The sequence below is a fragment of the Ambystoma mexicanum genome, chromosome 7p (assembly GCF_040938575.1).
Source record: "Ambystoma mexicanum isolate Mex_15411 chromosome 7p, UKY_AmexF1_1, whole genome shotgun sequence".
NCBI classification, from domain to species: Eukaryota; Metazoa; Chordata; class Amphibia; order Caudata; family Ambystomatidae; genus Ambystoma; species Ambystoma mexicanum.
Genome location: NC_090939.1, coordinates 809,936,519 through 809,956,416, shown reverse-complemented (window position 1 = coordinate 809,956,416; position 19,898 = coordinate 809,936,519). Strand labels below are relative to the sequence as shown.

At 44.1% G+C, this 19,898-nt stretch overlaps 1 protein-coding gene across 4 annotated transcripts in view; it reads left to right on the top strand.

Annotated features, from left to right (window-relative positions):
- The window catches only part of LOC138526335 (interleukin-1 receptor type 1-like), a 450,187-nt gene that overhangs the window by 116,140 nt on the left and 314,149 nt on the right, over nt 1-19,898 (top strand). For 2 of the 4 annotated variants that reach the window (XM_069636950.1, XM_069636946.1), the window contains exons 2-3: nt 187-241; nt 6,199-6,265. In XM_069636950.1, the coding sequence (XP_069493051.1) occupies nt 239-241; nt 6,199-6,265 (70 nt within the window). In that variant the 5' untranslated portion in view covers nt 187-238. The remainder of the gene's footprint in view (nt 1-186; nt 242-6,198; nt 6,266-19,898) is intronic. The other 2 variants (XM_069636947.1, XM_069636948.1) reach the window with 2 other exon arrangements.

Sequence of the window (19,898 nt, the reverse complement as noted above, 5' to 3'; positions counted from 1 at the left end):
TCAATCTACTCTGTTATGGTTGTCTAAATAACAAGTTGATCAAATCAATCACCCAGAAACAGAACGGCTGTTAAAATCAATCAATATATTGACAAACTGTGCCATACAAACTATGAAAGGTCTTTGAATGAGTGTCTGTGTCTTGTGCATGGTGACCGAATAACATTTTGTTTCTTTGGTTCGCAGATGTAACCGGGTAACCAACATTACAGAAATTAAAAAGGAGGACTTTTAGCTCATGGTATGTAAACTTTGTTTATAAATATACATTTGACAATAAAAGGTCCCATAACAAATAAGATATTTTTTGTGAATTCTTTGGATGGTTGAACAGGACTAATGTGGAGGTTTTTAATTAATAGTGAAAATATGTTTTGAATATTTTAACATAATTATCTGTCCAACTGGATGACAAAGTTCCTGTTAACGTTAATATTAAATAAAAATAGCTAAAACTTTATTTTGCTCTTTGTTGACAGGACTCCTGAAAAACCCAGTGATATGACTGCTTTAAAGCTACCTTATCGGCCTCATTATGAGTGTGGCAGTCCAGAAATAAGGGTGCCGGTAGCAACATACCGGCACCCTTTCCGGACAGCTACACTCTGACTCGGTGTGCGGGGGCTATTACGCCAGGCAGTTCTGACTTGCCGGGCGCAATGGCACCCGCCCGCAGAGTTGTCACAGAAGCACTGGCACCTTGAACAACATTCCCGTGGAGTCATATAAGACTCCATGGGAAAGAGACTTACCAAATCCGTCGCCTTACTTCCCGCTCCTCTGGGACTTGTTATGTCCCGGTGCCACCGGGAAGTCAGGCAGCAGATTTGGTGTTACAAGGACGGCAATAGACCTCCGGTAGCACCGGCGTGTTACCACCGTCCTCGTAATGAGGCCCATACATGTTGTAAGAAATTGTGACTCTTCTCTCCTCAAAAGGAAACAGTCCCTTTGTTTTATTAGTGGCCTTGCATTGTTGACTTGGAAGACTGCCTTCCTTATTGTGCTTACCACTGCATAGAGTATTAAAAGGCTGACTACTATTTGATCTTTCAACCTTGCACAGCATGGTTGATCTTAGCTCCCAACCTTCCTTTTTTTCCCTGGTCTAATCAGACTTTCATGTCATTAGGCAGATCTTTCTGCTGGCTTCCCTCTCTCCCAGACCAGCTAAAGCACACACATCGTTCTTTGATCTAAATGCCTGGAGATTATTTTTATTATTATTATTATTATTAGGATAAGCACAAACCTAACTTTAGGAAGCAACAGAGTACTTAACAATCATAGGGTGATGAACATAGTGATAGAAGCAGTGAAGCAGGCAACTAACAACAGGGTAGGAGGAGGGCAGGCAATTTGGCAGCAAGAGATCTACAACCAACCAGGGGAGGAAACAGTGGGGAGCAGATCACCTTGTCTCACACAGGGGGGGGGGGGTGAGTTGTGATTCATTCCTTGAAGATGAGGGTCTTGAGCGCCTGCTTGAACTATAAATGTGAGGGGGCAAGTCTGATGTTGATGTGGAGGAGGTTCCCGCGTCTTGGGGCATAGACAGAGATGGCCTGTCTTCTGGTTCTTTCCTCCCGGCACCACTGGAGTTCAAGTCTGCACATGTCCATACATCTGGTGGATTGTAGATTCTGAGATGTTTTCAAATCTGCCTAGACAAGTGCCCTTTCATGGCAAGAAACCTTCAAGTTTATGCCCATTGTTTGTGTGGTGGTACCAACAGGCAATTGCAATACTCTTGCTGTCACGGTTAATATGCTTTTTTTATAACCGTGTGGATGTGGGTAGGGCAGCTACATTTCTGTACTTCTAACAGCAGTAATATTTATGCTCTGTGAGCAGGTCTTCTGTGGAGCGGCAATTTGAGCCATTCTTTCAAGGAGCTATTGTCATGCATCCCTGGTGACTCCTTCCTCGATGCTGATCCCACAGGATCAAGTGGCGCCTTTCATCACGCCTCATGGCAGGACTACTCTGTGTTCACTGCCCTTCCCAAGATGATGCCCACAGGATGCTGCGTACACCACGCTGTGACATCATGTGTCCACTGCAAGATGGCAGCAAACACTGAGACACAGATCATTCCAGAAGTGAATATTGAACCAGTAAGGGTCCTGGCTCAGTGCGTATCAACGCTTTGCATGCAGATGTTCCTTTCTTCCTCCTTTCTACTGATTTCCTGGTTCTTCTTAGTTCCTTTCCCAATCCTGAAATCTACTTCCTTCTCCTTAACTACTTTTGCCATTCTTTGTGCTGCTCTCCAGCTCTCCTGGTATCAGATGTGGAAGCCTTTGCCCTATCCTGGTGCTGCCTTCCATTCTGCCCTCACATAGCCATCCATCCTCTCCTGACATAGCCTTCCAGCCTCTCCAGGTGCAGCCTTCCATCCTCCCTTGGCATAGCCTTCCATCCTTTCCTGGCATAGCCGTCATCTCGTCCTGGTACAGTCTTCCATCTGGTTCTAGGACTGCAATTCATCCTACTCCAGCACTGACTTCCTGTTCCTCACGATTCATAGGTGTTTCCGCCCGTGAGAGTTTTTCTTTGGCTGTCATTCTAAATTTCACATACTCTCCAGTTTTAAACCACTGGGGACATTCTGACTTCCAGCAGAGACAGACCATTTCTCAAAGACCGTCACCAAGTGGTAAAGGATCATCCAATCGCTGACGGCTACACCATCTTGGTGCCCGAAAGAAATGGTTTGCTTCCTTGCCTTCGTTCAGGCATCCCTTTACAGAGCACATCCTAAGGATGGGGGAGAGAGACAGAGCCAGCATATGGTTCCACTATAGAACACTATTTCAAGTAGGTTTATGAGGTCTCTCTGCAATATTTGAGTTAAAAAGCACTATCTCACCCATGCAAGTCTTGTTCATACTTCTGGCTCACTGACTCCTTCTCTATAATATAATAGCTCTGACGTGACTCAGGAAGGTCACAAGCAAATTATCCTTGCTCTCGGCTCTGTCTGTGAAGACCATATAAAAATCAAAACATTCCAGCTGTCACTCACTCTTTTGAAAAATACATCACCTTCTCTCATTCAGGTGTGGCAAATCTGTGGTGAAATATGCTAAGAGGCAGGCACAGACATGTGATCGACCTTTAGCATCCATCTTGTATTTCCACCCCTTGGAGCTTCAGCAAACACGCAAAATGGTGTTAGAGTGTGTGGAGCCTAGCAGGCGCACATGCAGGCATGGCTCTAATAATATTACTGAAATTGGAGTATAGCTACTGTTACATCTATTTATTACCAGTGTGTATATTCATCAACATGAAGAAAGAATGTAGGGAATATAACTATAGTCACAGAGCTTCACTAAATGTATTGCACAGGACCCCAAATACCATGCAAAACACAGGTGATGGTTGTCTTCTTCTCTTCCACTGCCGGTTGGCGTACCAAAAGCAGGGACTCTACTCACTTCTGAAATAGCAGTGTATGCCTTGATGCTATCACTATCCCTGTTTACTGGAATATTTTGTAATGGGTGCTTCAAACCTCTATCTGACAATTGACAACTTCCTGTAGAACCTTTAGCCTGCTTATACAGTGCCTAGCTATTCCACCATTTTGGATATTAACTCCGAAGATATTTATTTGTGGATTTATAAATACAGACTTGTCTTTGCGCCTCTGCTAATCTGCTAGTCCCCAATGAAGCATTGCCTTATCTACTTTTGGCGAGTTTCAGATGGTAAAACTTTGATGGTGAGATCACCTTTTTAAGCACTTGTGGAACTCATTTCTATGTTTATTTCCCCCTCCAGGCTCTGTGTGATACATTTCTTGTGCAACTACAAGGAGGCAACTTCTGCGCCTTGGCACATTGGTTCCTCCCACTTGTTCCAATGTCATGTGAACTTTGATAAGTCACATGGGCTACTCCTTATGTGTTTACTAAGCACTACCTTGAATATTAGCAGTTGGTCCGACAGTTTCCAGAAGAGTACATTTTCCACCCCCGCTGCTCCCCCCCCCCCATCCCATTGTCCTTTCTTCCCATCCTCCTTCATGCCCGGGTACTTGGTATTATACACACAAGTGGATGCCCAGAGGGTTATCTGGAGGACTCGAAAGAACACACAAACATACAGGGAAACTGCGTGAGAATTTCATAACATGGAGTAACATGAGTGCAGGCCTCTGGGGGTGAGAGTGGCAGGGGCCAGAGGGGGAGACTGCTGGATGCCGAAAAGTTCGGCTTACAGGTGCCAGAAGAGGGAAGTCCAGAGGTTAAAGTGTAATGGCAAGCAACTGTATTGTCCAATGCTGCCCTTTATATGTGCTCTTCATCACAGCTGATTGACATTGTATGACTGACAGAGTTCGTGCACAGGATCAGCTTTGTAAATCAAGCAGACCATGTGGAAGGCTGAGAGCAATTGATTGAGCAAGCAAAGAATATATGTTATATAATGTGCTCAGACTTGCCAGCACCCACGACCCGTCAGGTCGTTGTATGGGGCATGAGTAGAACTGGAGTCAAACAGAACTGCGAATCCCTGGCAGAAATGTCTTTCTACTTCCAACTAAAACAACACTAGACCATGCACAACATTCATTTTAAAATCATGCAGATGGCAAGGTTTCACCATCTTTTTCTTTAGGAAGAGTGAAGATTAGAAGGCTGGCAAATATCTTGAATATGTGTTTGCATGGTCAACATGAAATCATAATATCAAATGCAAACATGTAATATGGTGGTGTGAAGCTGAGCAGAATTGCCTAAAACAGAATGCTTTGTGAGTCATTGTTTTGCTGGAAGGATGTAGGCCTCAGATGATAGTAAAAAGTATTTTGTTGGTTCTATTTTAGTTGATGTTGGGCTGTCCAAACCTCTATGGGCCTGAGGTAGCTACCAAACATGGTATGTCTCCATGAGCCTCCATAGATATTTTTTCATTTGAATTTGCAAAGTGCTCCCATTGAGCACAATTGCCTCTTGGGACACAACCTTAAAAATTAATGTAGGGGTGGATACAGATATAAAACGGGAAGCCACCCAAATCATTCAGCTGTAATGACAATATGTACTATTATATATATATATATATATTTCAATCACATTCTGATGGGCTGAGATTTGTGTCGTGGTTGCGCTGGGCAAGATGGCCTTCCGGTCAGGAGGGTCGACTCACAACTCCTTGAACAGCGCTGTGTTCCATCATCTTTATCATGCTACATGCACCTGCGCGATCTGAATGACACCTGGCCTAGTAGGATCGTTCTCTGTCTTCCCTTTCTTCCCCCTCCCTTGCCTCGTCGCGCCTTGAAACACTTGTGTATAGGCGCGTTATAAATGCCATATCATATCATATTATATCATATATTTGTTTCCTTCCCAAAGTGTACACAAACGGACGTAGAGATGCAGAGTCAGTATATCACATACAGTTTTGGACTTACGAATGAAGCCCCAATGACCCTCTTTTTTTAATAAAGTAAAGCTTGCATGTCAGATTTGTATACACATATACTTACTGTAGCCTCCTTCCAGTTTTTGAGAACGGGGTTACTCATTAATGTTGCTACTCTCAGTAGTACAATTTGGATAATATGGTTGACAAAATTGTTACTTGTGAATTCCGGGACCACACCGAGCTGGACTTGCCAACGTTCCCAAATTACCAACTCTTGGCATAGAATGTGGTGAACCAAACCCAGCAATTGGCCTCAGACTGATTAGTAATGAGTGAGCCATGATACAATTATGCATTTCTAATGTACATTTTATTTTTCAATTTCTAATCCAGAGGCCATCAGAATGTGTACTAAAAAAGGTTTCTTTTACCAAATGTTGAGTAAGTGACTGGATTCTTTTGAATTTTAGATTTTTTCTTTCATGCACCATTGGTTCCTCAAATACATTTTACTTTGACTTGAGCATGCATTGTCTTACTTCTGGTCGAGAAGGGATGCCCGGGCAGATATTCTTATTGCAGACATGCCAAAGAAGTGTGAAAGCAATGACAATCTGAAGGAAAATTGTATGTTCATAAATATCCAGATTGTAAGACAAAAAAAATGTGAAAGCATCAGACTCTTCCTTGTAGTCGTGTTACATGGATAAATCCTGTTGTAGACAGTCTTCGATGATGAGAGAGAGAGAAGAAATGGCATTCAAATAAAAAATATGCTTCTAGTAAATTGTCTAATTTAATATTTCTTCTTTACAGCAGAATATGAAGGCATTTGTGTTTGTGGTCTACGTATTCCTGATTTGGCTGTCTTCAATCACGGCAGGTAAGTACAGTGAATGTTGCTGTGCCAAAGGATAGCTAAACCTGTAGGCAGTCAATACTTTCATCATGATAGACAGAGTTTCCCCACAAGCTGTAGAACCTTTGAGAAGGCTGCTAAGATGCTTGTGGATTTCTTGACAGAACTATTGCCTTGTTTTCTTTTCTCGCAAGTTTGACCTTTTCGTCTGTGTTTTGCCTGTTGTCTTGTAGATCTTACAAAATGTAGAACCTTGAAACTGAAGTTCTTGTTCCCTTTCAATTACCCTAATCTTCAGTTCACTAAACTTCACCCATGATCGGGCCCAGATACTCACCATAGCTGCTGTCTACTCGGCTCTCTTGATTGATGTTGCCTAGTGGATGTAGGTACCCCCACGGCTCTTCTTAGCAATGAGAACCCCATTTTTCATTTTCACCTCCTGTCTCTTCTTGTTCGCCACTGCCCATGCACAGTCCACTAGTACATGAGCTCCTTTTGTGTGGTATGACACGACAGTACATCCACAAACGTATTACTCACACAAGCAGACGATGGCCATTGGCATAAGCCCACATGAGGTCCGCTGTCGTCAATTATACTTCTGCTCAATCAAGAAATAGGGCTCCCCTTGTTTTCAGCTGAAATCTTCCGTCTAGTGTAGAATATCTAACTCCAGCACAGCCCTCTAGACAGCCTCCGGCCTACATGCCACACGGATTTCAATGTTTAAAGCATATACATGTACATCTTTTTTCAGTAATATCAGAGCTTATCCAACAAGAGCATTGGTCTGGCAGACCATCAACCTGATCAAAAATATGGTTTCAGCATACCTATAACAATGAAAACATTTGACTTGATTAGATTGAAAACATTATTTAATACATATGCATATTGGTCTTCATATGTTTGCATCTCGCCCAGTGAATAGGAGGTCATCTTAACTAAAGTAGTTAGTTGAATTCATATTAGATACATTTGCTGATGTCTAGTACAAATTCGTTCCTTGAAACAACAGATTAAGGAGCATTAATTAGAGACATCACAGAATAACCTCAATTGGGGTGCCACAATCATGTGGAACAATGGTGTAGAAAAAAAAGCAGTACATTGAAGGACAGTTGGGATGGCCTGACCCAAATGAAAAGGACATTTTAAAAAAACATAACAATTGCATCAACAATGCTCCAAATGTAATGTCAAAGGGGCTGGGTTCAGAGTTTCTGACATTTCATGATTGAATAAATACAAGAAATGTTGGTAAACTCACCCCCTCCAAAGGTGACAGTTTTCCAAGTAAGCGGCCAGTATATAGTAGGTGACAGCATTAGAATGTTAACTTGGGTGCAGCCCTTTATATGAAAAATATATAGAAATATAAGTTCAAAAGAGGTAATAGAATCCATTACCCAGTGTACACATGGGGTTATCGTAATGAGCCTCAAAGGTATCACATTCTAGCGATGCTGGATGACTCGGACAAGATCTTTGCCAAGGTTTTACTGGTGGATTTGACAGACTGGGTCAACTAGCAAGCGATAACATTGTGATCTTTGTCACCTTGATTGAGAGCCCCTGCGGTCTCCACAATCAATCGCTTTTGTGGACTTCAATCCAGCTTTCAATGCCGTGAACAGAATCAAACTTTGGGTTAATATAAGGTTTTGGGCTTGTCCACTGGTCTATTGAATATAATGAGCGCCTTTAACCAGAATACAGCTGTGATTATCAGGATTATTTCAAAAGACTCACTTACTTCTCTAATATCCACACTTAATGCCCTGAAACACATATGTATTGTGGCTCCACTCTAATTCAATCTGTACATGGCGGTTTTGTGATCTTACCTAACCAGAGTACAAGCTCCCCAGGACTGGGTGGAGATCTGGTTGGGTTATGCAGATGTTTTGCTGCTTTTAAATCTAACCCCGGTGGGCCTTCAAATATTGTTAGATCAACTAGTTGATTTTGCCATTATACACATTAATATCAATACCTCGAAACCAAAGTTATGTTCTTTATAAAAGGACAAAAAAGATCCAGAAGTAACTTAACATGGGGGTTGAATGGGGGGCGTGGCCGACTGCGCGATGCAGTAGACGTGTGCCTTCGGAGCTCCCGCTGCCGCAGCCTAACATCCTGCTACAGACGACCACCTGGAAATATCTGGTGACCCCCAAAGCAAGACCCCCGGTGCCTGACACTCAGGGGCACATCTGGGGCAAATCCCAGCCCAAAACGCGCAGGGGCTTCGGCACCAGGAGCGAGGGAAAGTTACGCCATTTCGGCTCGAGGACGAACCAAGATGGCCGCCGGACCATCGGGCGCGCACTGAGTGGGGAGCGGTGCACCCACACATCCAGCGGCGACCGCAACGAAGGTGGAGCGAGGCTCCTGGAGGAATCTGAGAGAGGGGACCGCCGGCCCTGCTCCGCCCGGACCAGGAGGGACGGGCGCGAACGACAGAACAACAGAGCGCCGCTACGGAGACCCGTGCGTGGCAGAGGCGGCCCCGCCGGTGAGTGCCCCCCCCGAGTGACCACTTTAGGGGCTGTTGGACCACTGAAAGTACAATGGGTGTTGGAACTGGCGAGCACCCCCGGCACATCACAGCAAAACTCCCAGCGTCCTGCGGCTGGGCCTACACGCCCACTATAACGGGCTCACCATCTGGCTCTGTGCCCTCCTTTTCCCCGCCGGCTGGGGTGGTGCCTAAACCCACAGGGCGTCGGCAACGCTTACCGTCCTGTGTGACTTTTCGGTGAGGCTGGGCTGTTGCGTAATAGGATAGTACCCAAGATACGGGGGCACCCGTGGGGCCCGAAGGCGGCCATGGGGAAAGACAAAACAAGAAGGCCCACCATGCAAAACAGAATCGACCAGTACACGATGCCTCCATCGCAATCTCCTGATACTCAACCGTTGCCGTCGGTAGAAGTGGACTCTGCACCTGGGCTCTCCCTAAGAGACGTCATGGCAGCCATAGCGGATTTCGGCTCGTCGATGGAACAGAAGATGGATGGAATCAGCCTGGATATGTCCCTCCTCCGACACGATCTGCAGAAACTGCCGGCACGAACGGGCGAGGCGGAACAGCGTATTTCCAACACGGAGGATGGGATGCACGCAATACAGAAAGAACTTCAAGGAGTCTCCGCCAAACTTAAAACTCTCGAAGCCAGAGTCGAGGAGGGGGAGGGCAGATCCAGGCGCAATAACATTCGAATTCTCGGTATCCCCGAGAAGGCCGAAGGTCCCTGTATGGAACTTTTTCTGGAACAGTGGCTGATGGACCTCTTCGATCAGCAATCCTTTTCCAAATTCTTCTCGATAGAGAGGGCACACCGAATGCCCACTGGCAGACCAGTGCCTGGGGCTCCGCCGCCGTGATAGCAAGGCTACTAAACTATCAGGACCGAGACACGCTGCTGCACCTTGCACGAACCAAGGGTACGACCACCTTTAATGGCTCCAAGATCGTCTTCTTCCCGGACTATACGCGGGAGGTCCAGAAGGCAAGGCAATCCTTTGAACGACTTAAAAGGCAGCTCCAAGCGATGCGAGTCAAGTACGGCCTGCTCTTCCCGGCCCAGCTGAAAATATATCACAAGGGCACAACGGTCCGCTTTAACGACCCGAAGGAGGCCGAAGCGATGGGCAGAGCAACACATTGAGGGGGACTGGTGGGCGCCTCGAGCCAACAGGGGCAGAAATCCTAGGCCGCCACCGGACCATCCTCGGGAACCGGACAGGCCACCCTCGCCGAATCGGCCGGCGGAGGCTGGAGATTGAACATGAATGTTTCTTGCGGATGGGTCTGGCCCCACAAGCGGGGGCACTCCAAACTGTTGTTACAGAAGGCTTGGGTGTGCACCAAGCTATTGTAAGTCGTCTATGTCATTAATAATGTGGCTTGCGGGGGCATATCTCCATCGCACCTGGTAAAGGCAACAGGGGCCCCCCCTTCAATTTCCAATTTTTAATCGCTTTAGCTTTATTGTGAATAAGGGTTTGTAAGGCTGACACCTTACACGTGTTGAGGGTTATGATGTTGGGGCTACAGGTACTTCGTGTTGGGGTGGAGTATGGGGAGGGGGAGGGAAGGGAATGTTCTAATAAGTTCTTTGTTACCCTAGGAGCAACACCTCCCCGCCAGCTCCGGAATATGTTGAGGTTCAGGGTAGGACGAGGCCACAGACGGTCCAGGCAACACAATACTCGGCACTTCAGACACACACCGCAATACATCACCATTGGCAGAGACACCTTCCTCGTAAAACACCTGTCCAACTATTTACTCCAATCTCTGGATGGCACCCTCACAACCCCAGTCCATCCCGACTGAACGCCCCAAGTCGCTCACCTGGAACGTAAACGGGATGGGCTCTGCGATCAAGAGGCGCTTGATTAAACAAATACTCAGTAGACACTCTTGTTATGGAAGTAGTTATATTGTCATATTTGTCTTGAATTGAATTGGTTCATTTGGCTTGCATTATAATTCTTAAATGTATCCTTTTGAGGGAAAGAATCCTGTGAGCTTGTTATAGTGGTAGACAGTTCCTCGATTTCTCCTTTTTGCTTCCTGTTTGCCTGGATTCCTCTAGATAATGCTGCTTTCGCGGTCCTGGAACTCACAGGATTCTTTCCCTCAAAAGGATACATTTAAAAATTATAATGCAAGCCAAATTAACTAATTCAATTCAAGACAAATATGACAATATAACTACTTCCATAACAAGTGGACAATCACTAAAACATGTATGTTTGGAGCGCCTGGCAACAGTGTTTGTATCCTTCATTTGAGTACTTCTATTAGCTCTGTGCAGCCCTTAGAGCAGCAAACCACAAATGTAGGCAGCACCAACAAATTTAAGAAGAACTAATAACCACTAAAATCCAATCACTCGCCACAGTTTGCCACACAAAGGCTGCTATCTTCTTGCTAATTCCAAAATTAACATACAAAATAGCGGTTTGGGGGTGGAAAAGAGAGAAACAACTATCTTGTCAGGAGGCCCACTGCATTAAATCCATCATGAATCTCCTGGCCAGAACCCCTGTAGAATTCCTCAGTTGTGAATCGAGCTCCACCTAAGGCCTTTGCAAATATCAGTCTGTGATGTATTATTGGAAGATGATAAATACAGCTGACCAATTATTATGTTGTTACTTGCAAGTTTGCAGCAGTCAGTATTGAATTCCACCAGTAACTGCATTCTGGTAGAAGGCGACAACTGAGGACAATGGTTAGAAACTAATTTGTATGGCCTTTCTAGGGAAGAATGCAAAATGAAGCTAAACAGGAATGTTCTGATATTAGACAAATAACAAAACTTGATTAACCTCTCTACAAAGTGAAGTAGCCTGGATGGATTATGTTATCTGTGGTCCTAAAACGCCTCCCTCCCGCCCGCCCACATGCTGTTAGCACTATATCTGAACATTTTTCTTAATTACCACATCTGGTTGGAGTACATGAAAATCAAATTCAATCTGATAAGACGTGCTGGAAGTTATTGGCACCAGACTGACCATGATCAGAGAAGAGCACAAGTTCAGACTATGAAAAACTGAGGAGATTGGATCAGCTAAACATCTGTTGTGCCACTGTGGAGCACAAACAAACCTTAGAAGAAAAAGCCTTTTAGCAGTCCAGTTCAGAGTGATTCCATTCCTGGAGGGAGATATCATCTGGAGGGAAGTCATTTTCCTCTTATATATCATTTGACCAGCTCGTGGGTGACCATCAAAAATATGCTGCAAGGGATAGGAAGTGTGCACAGTGTTACCTAGTCAGGCGATTACTGCCACAGGAAATAAAGCAGGATTATTAGGTATTTTCTCACAGGGGAAGACTCCCCCATTTTGGATTTTATGTGATGTATATTGTTTATTGTTTTTTTCTTTTGTTATGGGAATGTATGGAAATGGGGATTTACATTTTACCGGCACCTGACTTCCCCGCCGCTGGACTTGGAATATCCCGGGAAGTCAGGCGCCGGTTAAATTTTAAGAGTCCGGCAGCAACCCGCCGGTAGCACTCGCAGGGTTACCGCCTGACTCGTAATGAGGCCAGAAAATGCCAGAAAATATTGCTCCCCATTCGAGTCCCATTGGACTCAATGGGAATGGGGAGGTCGGATGCACGGGCACCATTCATGAATGGTGCCGGTGCATCCGTCAAGGTCTGTGAGCCGGTGTCTTTCTGCCCGCCAGGTCAGACCTGGTGGGCGAAAAGGCACCTGCTCACAGAACTCGTAGTTTGCCGGTCCAGAAACAACAATACCGGCAAGCTTACTGGTACCGTTGTTTTCCCGGAACGGCAACCTCGTAATGACCCATTTTGTTGGACATGAGCTTTTTCTTCCTTATACACTGATCCCAATGCATGCTTTCCCTGTCATGACCAAATGGGTTCAGGGATATATTGCTGAAGAGAGGTAGATTAAGCTATAAGTAGGGGCCCTAAAATATGTTGGTTTTGGAGGGTGTCATGCTACAACTGTCACCTTTACACCATTACCACAAACCTGAAGAAGAAGGTACTCTTTAGTTCAATGCATATTTCCTTTTGAGGAACAGTTTAGACTAATTTCAAATTAAAACAAAACAGCGTAACAAGTCAAAATTGGGTAAATGCACACAATGCTGGCATAGATCTTTTTGAGCTTTGTTTGCTCTAAAGCCACGTGAAATGTAACCCCTGGATAATTATCACTATTCATTTTTGTAGGAAACATATGATGAACTAGTAAGGATGTTTTATTGTCATGATATTTGTTTTCCCTATTGCTGTGTGTTCCTTTGGGTAATGATTATTTAATTGAACAAATGTGTATAGGTTCTGTTGTGAGCGTTCTTTAAAGAAGTGTAAACAGATAATTATGCTGATTGATGCATGCCACGAAATCCAATGTGAGCAGCCTTGAGAATTAACTTTAACATATATTAGCATCAGGTTGGTCTTAGACTTTCAGTGGCAGTCATGTCTTCCTGGTGTACCATTTCATAAATGAAAAGGTTTGAGTCTGGGTGTGGCTACTACATGTCGATGTTGGGGCATACGAGGTAACTGGTCCACCTAAAAAGTAGCCTACAACTTCTACAGGACTAAGACACTGGCTCATATGGCTTTCAGCATACGTTCTAGGGAAACCATACTTTGTAGTGATAAGGCAGGATGTACCAACTTAGTTCAAACAACATGTGTGATGAACAAATCAACCTTTATTTTCCTTAGGCGTGTAGCCTATGGTATTCTACATATTTATCTTTGAGTCTGGCTATTTGTCAGCTGCCTCTCAAACATGGCCCTGGGCTATACCAGTTTGGAAAAGGTACAATGTAATTGTGCACACAGAACATTTTGAAGGTGCAATCCCCATCAGGGCAACCCATCATCAAGGACAAGTTGTAAACTGGGTTGCAAGGAGAAGATAAGGGGACCAATCTTTTAATTTGTTTTCACTGGGCCTCATTCCGAATAGGGCGGTAAGGGTTAACGGTCACCGTAACGAGACCGGTGCCGTTAAACCCTTACCGCCCTACTATGAGTTCCCTTTGCGGGTCCTTCCTTAACGCCTGCTTCTAGTAGGCATTAAGGACGGGACCCGCAAAGGGACACCAGGTTCAATAACGGTACCGTAATTTAAGGTACCATTATTGCCGCATTCCCCCTTCCCATTGAGCCCTATGGGGGCTCAAATCGGGAATCTGGAATGGCCCTGGTGAATGGGGAATTACCGGTCCCTCTGACCTCAGAATGGACCGGTAAATTAATCCATTCACCAGGCCAGAGTTTGGACGAGTTCGGAGGCAACCATGCCGCAAATAGCGGCGTGGTTACCTCGGAACTCAGAATAAGGCCCACTGTCTTGAAATGATTACAGAGGTTCAGTGTTTCATCTCAGAAGCTGTTCTAATACTCATTTGTTTAGAAAGCGGTCCCCTCTAAACAGAACCTTTTTACACATAGCCAATCTAAGGTAAACAATCAGCACACTATGACACTGATGGGACTACATTGGCTGTTCCCAACACACAAGCATTCTAGTCTTAATCAAAGAGATCCTGCAACCATACAACCCTTCGCAGACCACACCCTCTCATATCTAGAAGTCTCTCTGTAAGGGGCTGTCTCTGTATATTTGATCTTCTACCTGGTAACCCTGCAGTAGAACTTCACCTCTTCAAATTATTTCCCCCAAAAAATATGGAATAGCAATGTTTATAAGAGTAAGTTAACATGAAATGTGGGTCGTTATTACTTGCAACACTCAAGTTTCGGAAATGTCCCAGTGTGTCCCAAAAGATTTGTGAATCCAGAATGTCCATTAGCTCAAATGCAGAAGTACTGATTACTAGTACACCATCCTAGGTACTGCTGGCAGTGGCAGACATAGTGTTTGGCCTATCTGTAAAATGAAATGTTATGCATGCCCCACAAATACTGATGTATGATTAGATACATTACACATTGATAAAGTACCCTAAAAATCACAAAGGACTCTCTGGGATCCAGAAAATGAAAATGTGCTCTATCTGCGACCTGAATATACAACAGTGTTTTACTTTTAAAATCAGCATAATCCTCAAACTTGTAGTAATGTCCCCTCCTGACTACTGGTGAGAAGGATCGGGCAGCCATAGTGGCCAGTTGCTGTCGATTCCTAAGTGAGGCTGGGCATGGGGTTAGTGTGGGGAGGATAACCTGGCTTGCCCCGCCATACCCTAGTTATGTGGCAGGGCCTGTCACTAGAAGCAAATATAGTTTTAATTCAAGGCACATTTCTGACATGAAGTCATATGCTGAAAAATAGACATCCATGGGTATGGAGAACCCCACATTATGCCCTGCCACCAGATGTAAAGATACCAACGCCTCCATATGGGCAGGGTGGAATAATGGAAACACCTCAGTTGGGGAGGCAGAGAGCGCAGGGATGCTGGATGGTACCTGACCCAGCAGCGACAGTGTGTTTTGTTTGGTAGGCGCAGGGTTCATGAAAGCTTAAAGCCAGTAAAGAAGTAGGCAAATGTGTGCATGAGTACACTTAGAAAAATGTTTGTTTACTGATCTATTTGCAAAGTGACTAAATATCTATGTAGCTAGGAGCACACCTTAAATTAACTAATGGTTAATCAAATATTTTAAGATCAGTTGGGGTGCAAGGGAGATGAACCAACCCTGACACTGGGTGGTCTACAATAGTAAAGAACAACAGATGTCCACATTCTTCTGGAACACTCCCGTCCCTTGCACACCCTATATATGTTGAATAAACAACCAAAATGTGTATATGAAAATTGGATAAAATCAAGTAATATTCACCACCTGTTAGTTATTGTGATATTATTTTTTATAAATATGTATAATAATAGTAATTTTACATCAGTAACCACAAGCTTAATCGTATTATTGTAGCAGGGATACATTCTAATGCAACATTTTTACTCATGGGGGCTCAGCATTACCGTTTTAATACTGCTGTTATAGACCCTTTTGCTCCCCAAATAGTAGACTTAATCTCAATCACTTGCCCCTTTCTCTCTGAGCTCTTTAAACTATGATCCCTTTTTCGAATCTGCTACTGCCTTACTCCCTATTGAAGAAACTATCTACTGAGTAACTGACTCTGGGGTCAAATTGGAAATGCTCATTGCTCTCATAAATGCAGGTGTTTCCCTTTCTTCAGACAACCTTATGTTCCTTTGCATATTTAGTGTTCATGACATGGCTTTCCTTCCCAAAACATAATAAGGGCCTTATACTTTCAGAGGGATAGCCTGGCTTAAACCAGTTTGCACTTTTACTTTAAGAATTCCTTTTGAAAAGTGACTTCTCTCACCAAAAATATAGTTGGTTGCCTCTCCTTGGCTACATGTAATAGACTTGATGTGACAAATCAAGTATCATTTGATTTTATTCGCAAACTGCTACCATGTGGTTTTTTCCAACTTGTCTTACCCTGATGGAATCAGCAGAAGAACGCCACACTTCGAACCCAACCACCATGTCGGTAGCTTTATCAATCCGACTGTATCCAAGGGCGGAACTGTGGACTCATTGTGCTCTGTAACCATGGTGACGGAGCACTAGACGTGACTGTTAGCCGCTCTGTGTTTGTCTCCCGGTAGAGGCTTCAGTGTATCTTGATCAGGGGAAGAATGATAGTGGTGCGTGACACTAAGCTTCTTGAGATCAATGGACCCAGCATCCTAAAATGTGACACTTAATTTATCCCAAATCAAGGACATTATTGTATGGCATGTAGTTCCTTCTCTCTAGCCTTTGCTGCATAAATCTTGCATATGTAGTTCTACGCACTTGATTAAGGGTTGTGACAATGTTCTCTGCCTAACCTTGGGGACCGGGAGTGGGCTGGTCCAATAGGCCAAACGCCTATCACGTTAGTGGATGCTGGACCCAAAGGAGGTATATGGAGGATCCCCAGACCTTTGCAATGGGTCCTGCAGTATGCAAGAGCAGTCACAGGAGCAGTCCCACACCGAGGCAGACCCAAACACCCAGCATAGGAATTAATGTGTCCCTTTAAGGAAACAAAGTTGCATCGAAGTACAATGTGGTGTATCACCAACAGATCAATGGTCTTGTAGAACGGTTTAACCAGGTGGTGATTGCAGGCCTAGAAAAAGTCATTCATAACAGTGCAGAGATAAGCTAAGCACTGGCCCCGGTTTTGTGGCGTGTGAGATCCGCTCCTAATTTGACGATGGGAGTCTCGCCATTCAGGTACATGAGAGGGAGAGAAGTGAACTCAATTCTCAATCCTGTGCAGGAAACATTGATGACAAAGAAGTGAGAAGGAGGAGGAGGAATTCATTCACCATCTAGTGCAGAAATGCATGCCTTTCCTCAGTACACCTGCTGGAGGAAACATTCACAAGAATTAATCATGCTCTCTCAGACTGCAGGAGTCCTATATTTTCAAAGTTGCAATTAACAAATAAAAATAATGAACGAAAATTGACACGTGTTCTCCACTGGAGGGACCAAAAAAAACGTTTCTCCCATGACTGGTAGCATTGCAGGGATTACAATGTTGCCATTTCCCCCATGATGAAAGCATTACATCGACAGCAAACAGCATTTCTTGGTTGCCAACCGTTTCCCTGGCTCTTGATTTATATGCTGTACAAACAAGAGGTACACAGTTTAAAGGTAATGTCAGCAGGGCTCAAGGGGGAGGAAAGGAATCCTCACACATATTCAGGGCAGCTTTAAAATCCAAGATCGCACAGGCATTAATATAGGTTACGGTCAGCCCCGTGACGACCGGCACATGTCCCAGTCACAGACCAGCCCACCGTTCACTGTTGCAATCAATGCCCCTAAGAAGCATCAAAGGGGTAGCAGAGACCAGATTATAAAACTCAACCTGCTCAACGAGTGTGGGTGTTTGAGAAGGAGCAGGAGGGGGGGGTTTGGAGGAAATAGGTCAGTAAGTGGTCTATTTAGAGAAGAACTGTACAGTGAAAGAGGGGCATCACCAACTGGAGATAGTTGTACTGAGGAGGATGGAGGGAGTAATGCAATATCTTGAGAGTGGTTTACTGGCGAGGTTGGAGGGAAAACGTTACCATCTGAAGAAAGATATACTGAGGCATTTGGAGAATAAAAGTTACCATCTAAAGATTTTTATACTAAAGAGGACTGAGGGCGAAAGTTACTATTTGGAGAGTAACATTGGAGAAGGTGGGAGAGAGAGAGAGACAGAGAGAGAGAGAGAGAGAGAACCCTTACGGTTTTGGGTGGAAGATTGAGAAAATATAGAGGGCAGAGAGATTTGCAAGATCTGAGGAAAACAGGCACCCTTGCTAGCCAGAGACACCCGGGAGGTTCTAGCAGATAAGGTCAGTACAGGGTAGACGGTAGGGGTGAGCAAAGGTTCAGGCGGTATAACCTCACTGAGAGGGGCAGAGGCTACATTAGAGTAGCCAGGACTGCAGCGCCTGAGAAGCTAGAGTCCCCAAAACCATTCCCACCTCTAAGTACAAATACTATAAGAGACTTTAAGGATTTGTCAAACCCGTAATATCTTGTCCTTAGGTGGCCCTGCCACAGCTCCTTGGCAAGGCGTTCAGGAATGCCAAAAACCTGCAACCCAAAGGCCAGGGAGTTGAACTGAATAGTGAAATTGAAACATTATAGACCCAAACTAAGACTTTTGTGAGCTACCTTTTACTTTCCCTTTACTCGTGATTATTTTGTAAATAAACCATCTTCCATTGCGTTGTGTAAATAAATGTTACTTCCTTCAGAATCACATCTTTGTGTTAGCCTCTTTGTGCTTCCCACTTGCACTGCCCGTGACAAGGATTCAAATAATTGACAGTTTAAAGGAAGGCTGTGAACAAAATACTGCATTTCCCCCAACCAATTGTTAGTTCAGAAATGTTATATTTGCCTGATCACTGGGAAACATTTCGGAATGATCTAAACACAATTTGACATTTCTTTTAAAAACATAAGATTCTGGCTGTTCCAATGAAATAGTTCGACTAACGGTAACTCAGTCATGCTGGCACTGTCCATACCCAAAATCCTTTGGTCAAAGCAGAAATGTGTTTCTACCAAAATCGTTTAGTCTCCAAAAAATATGAACAAATATTCATAATTTATTATATAAGTTCCTAAGTGATTTGTTTCCTTCTCTTCATTTTGTGGTAGAGTTTAATTACCATCCTTTATAGCTTTTTCACTATACCTAACGACCGTGCTCGTCATCAGTTTCGTTGGTGTATTGTTTTGGCGGTAATCTCTCAGTGTGTGGACATTCACTATTGATGCTTAGTTAAACAGAAGCTGTTGTGGCGTCTTATAAAATAGGTGGGAACTTACCACCAGAATAAACACTCCGACAGGAAGAAATCTGCTCATAGAGGCTGAGGCCCTGATACTCCATTGGACTTTCTCTACAAGGCAAAATAAGGGAATTGCTAACTTGGCAAGCAACAATGATAATGCCCAAGTCAGCATGCAATTTCTTCAATAGAGTATGTGTAACAATCAAGCACAATGATTTGAACCTAAATGGCGATTTTCTTCAGATCTGGTTGCCTTGAATCAGCCAGCTATATGACCCTCTGAGCTGTGCCTAAGTAAAACATATATATGTTCTATACAAATCAGATGTACTTAAGCAATTTGCTTAGCCAGCTGATCACCCAACAAGAAAACCTGCATCCGTTGTGCAAGGCCAATATATTGGGCCTGGTCTTAATCGTTTATAATGCCTGATCTGGAAGTGCTAATAAGGATTGGCGTCTACGACCTAAGTTTGGTCTTTGTGCCTCATTCATTAAATGCACACTCCACTATAAACCCATATTTTATTTAAACTCATTCAGGTGCAACCATGAACTACCAAAATCTTTGGAGCGCCGCCAGGCCCCAAACCTGCTGGTTTAGCGATTTTCGAATAGTTAAATGACATAATATTCTTATTCCAATATGAACAATAGGGGCCGGATTCTATGTTGCCTGCAAACATAAGAAAGTATTCATCTATGAGGGATGAACACTTTCCTTAAAAGCACCATATTATGATAACGTGATGATGTGTCGGTCTGACAACAAAGCCATGACTTTAGCATGTGCCTGATTTACTGCTTGACAACAGCCTGACCA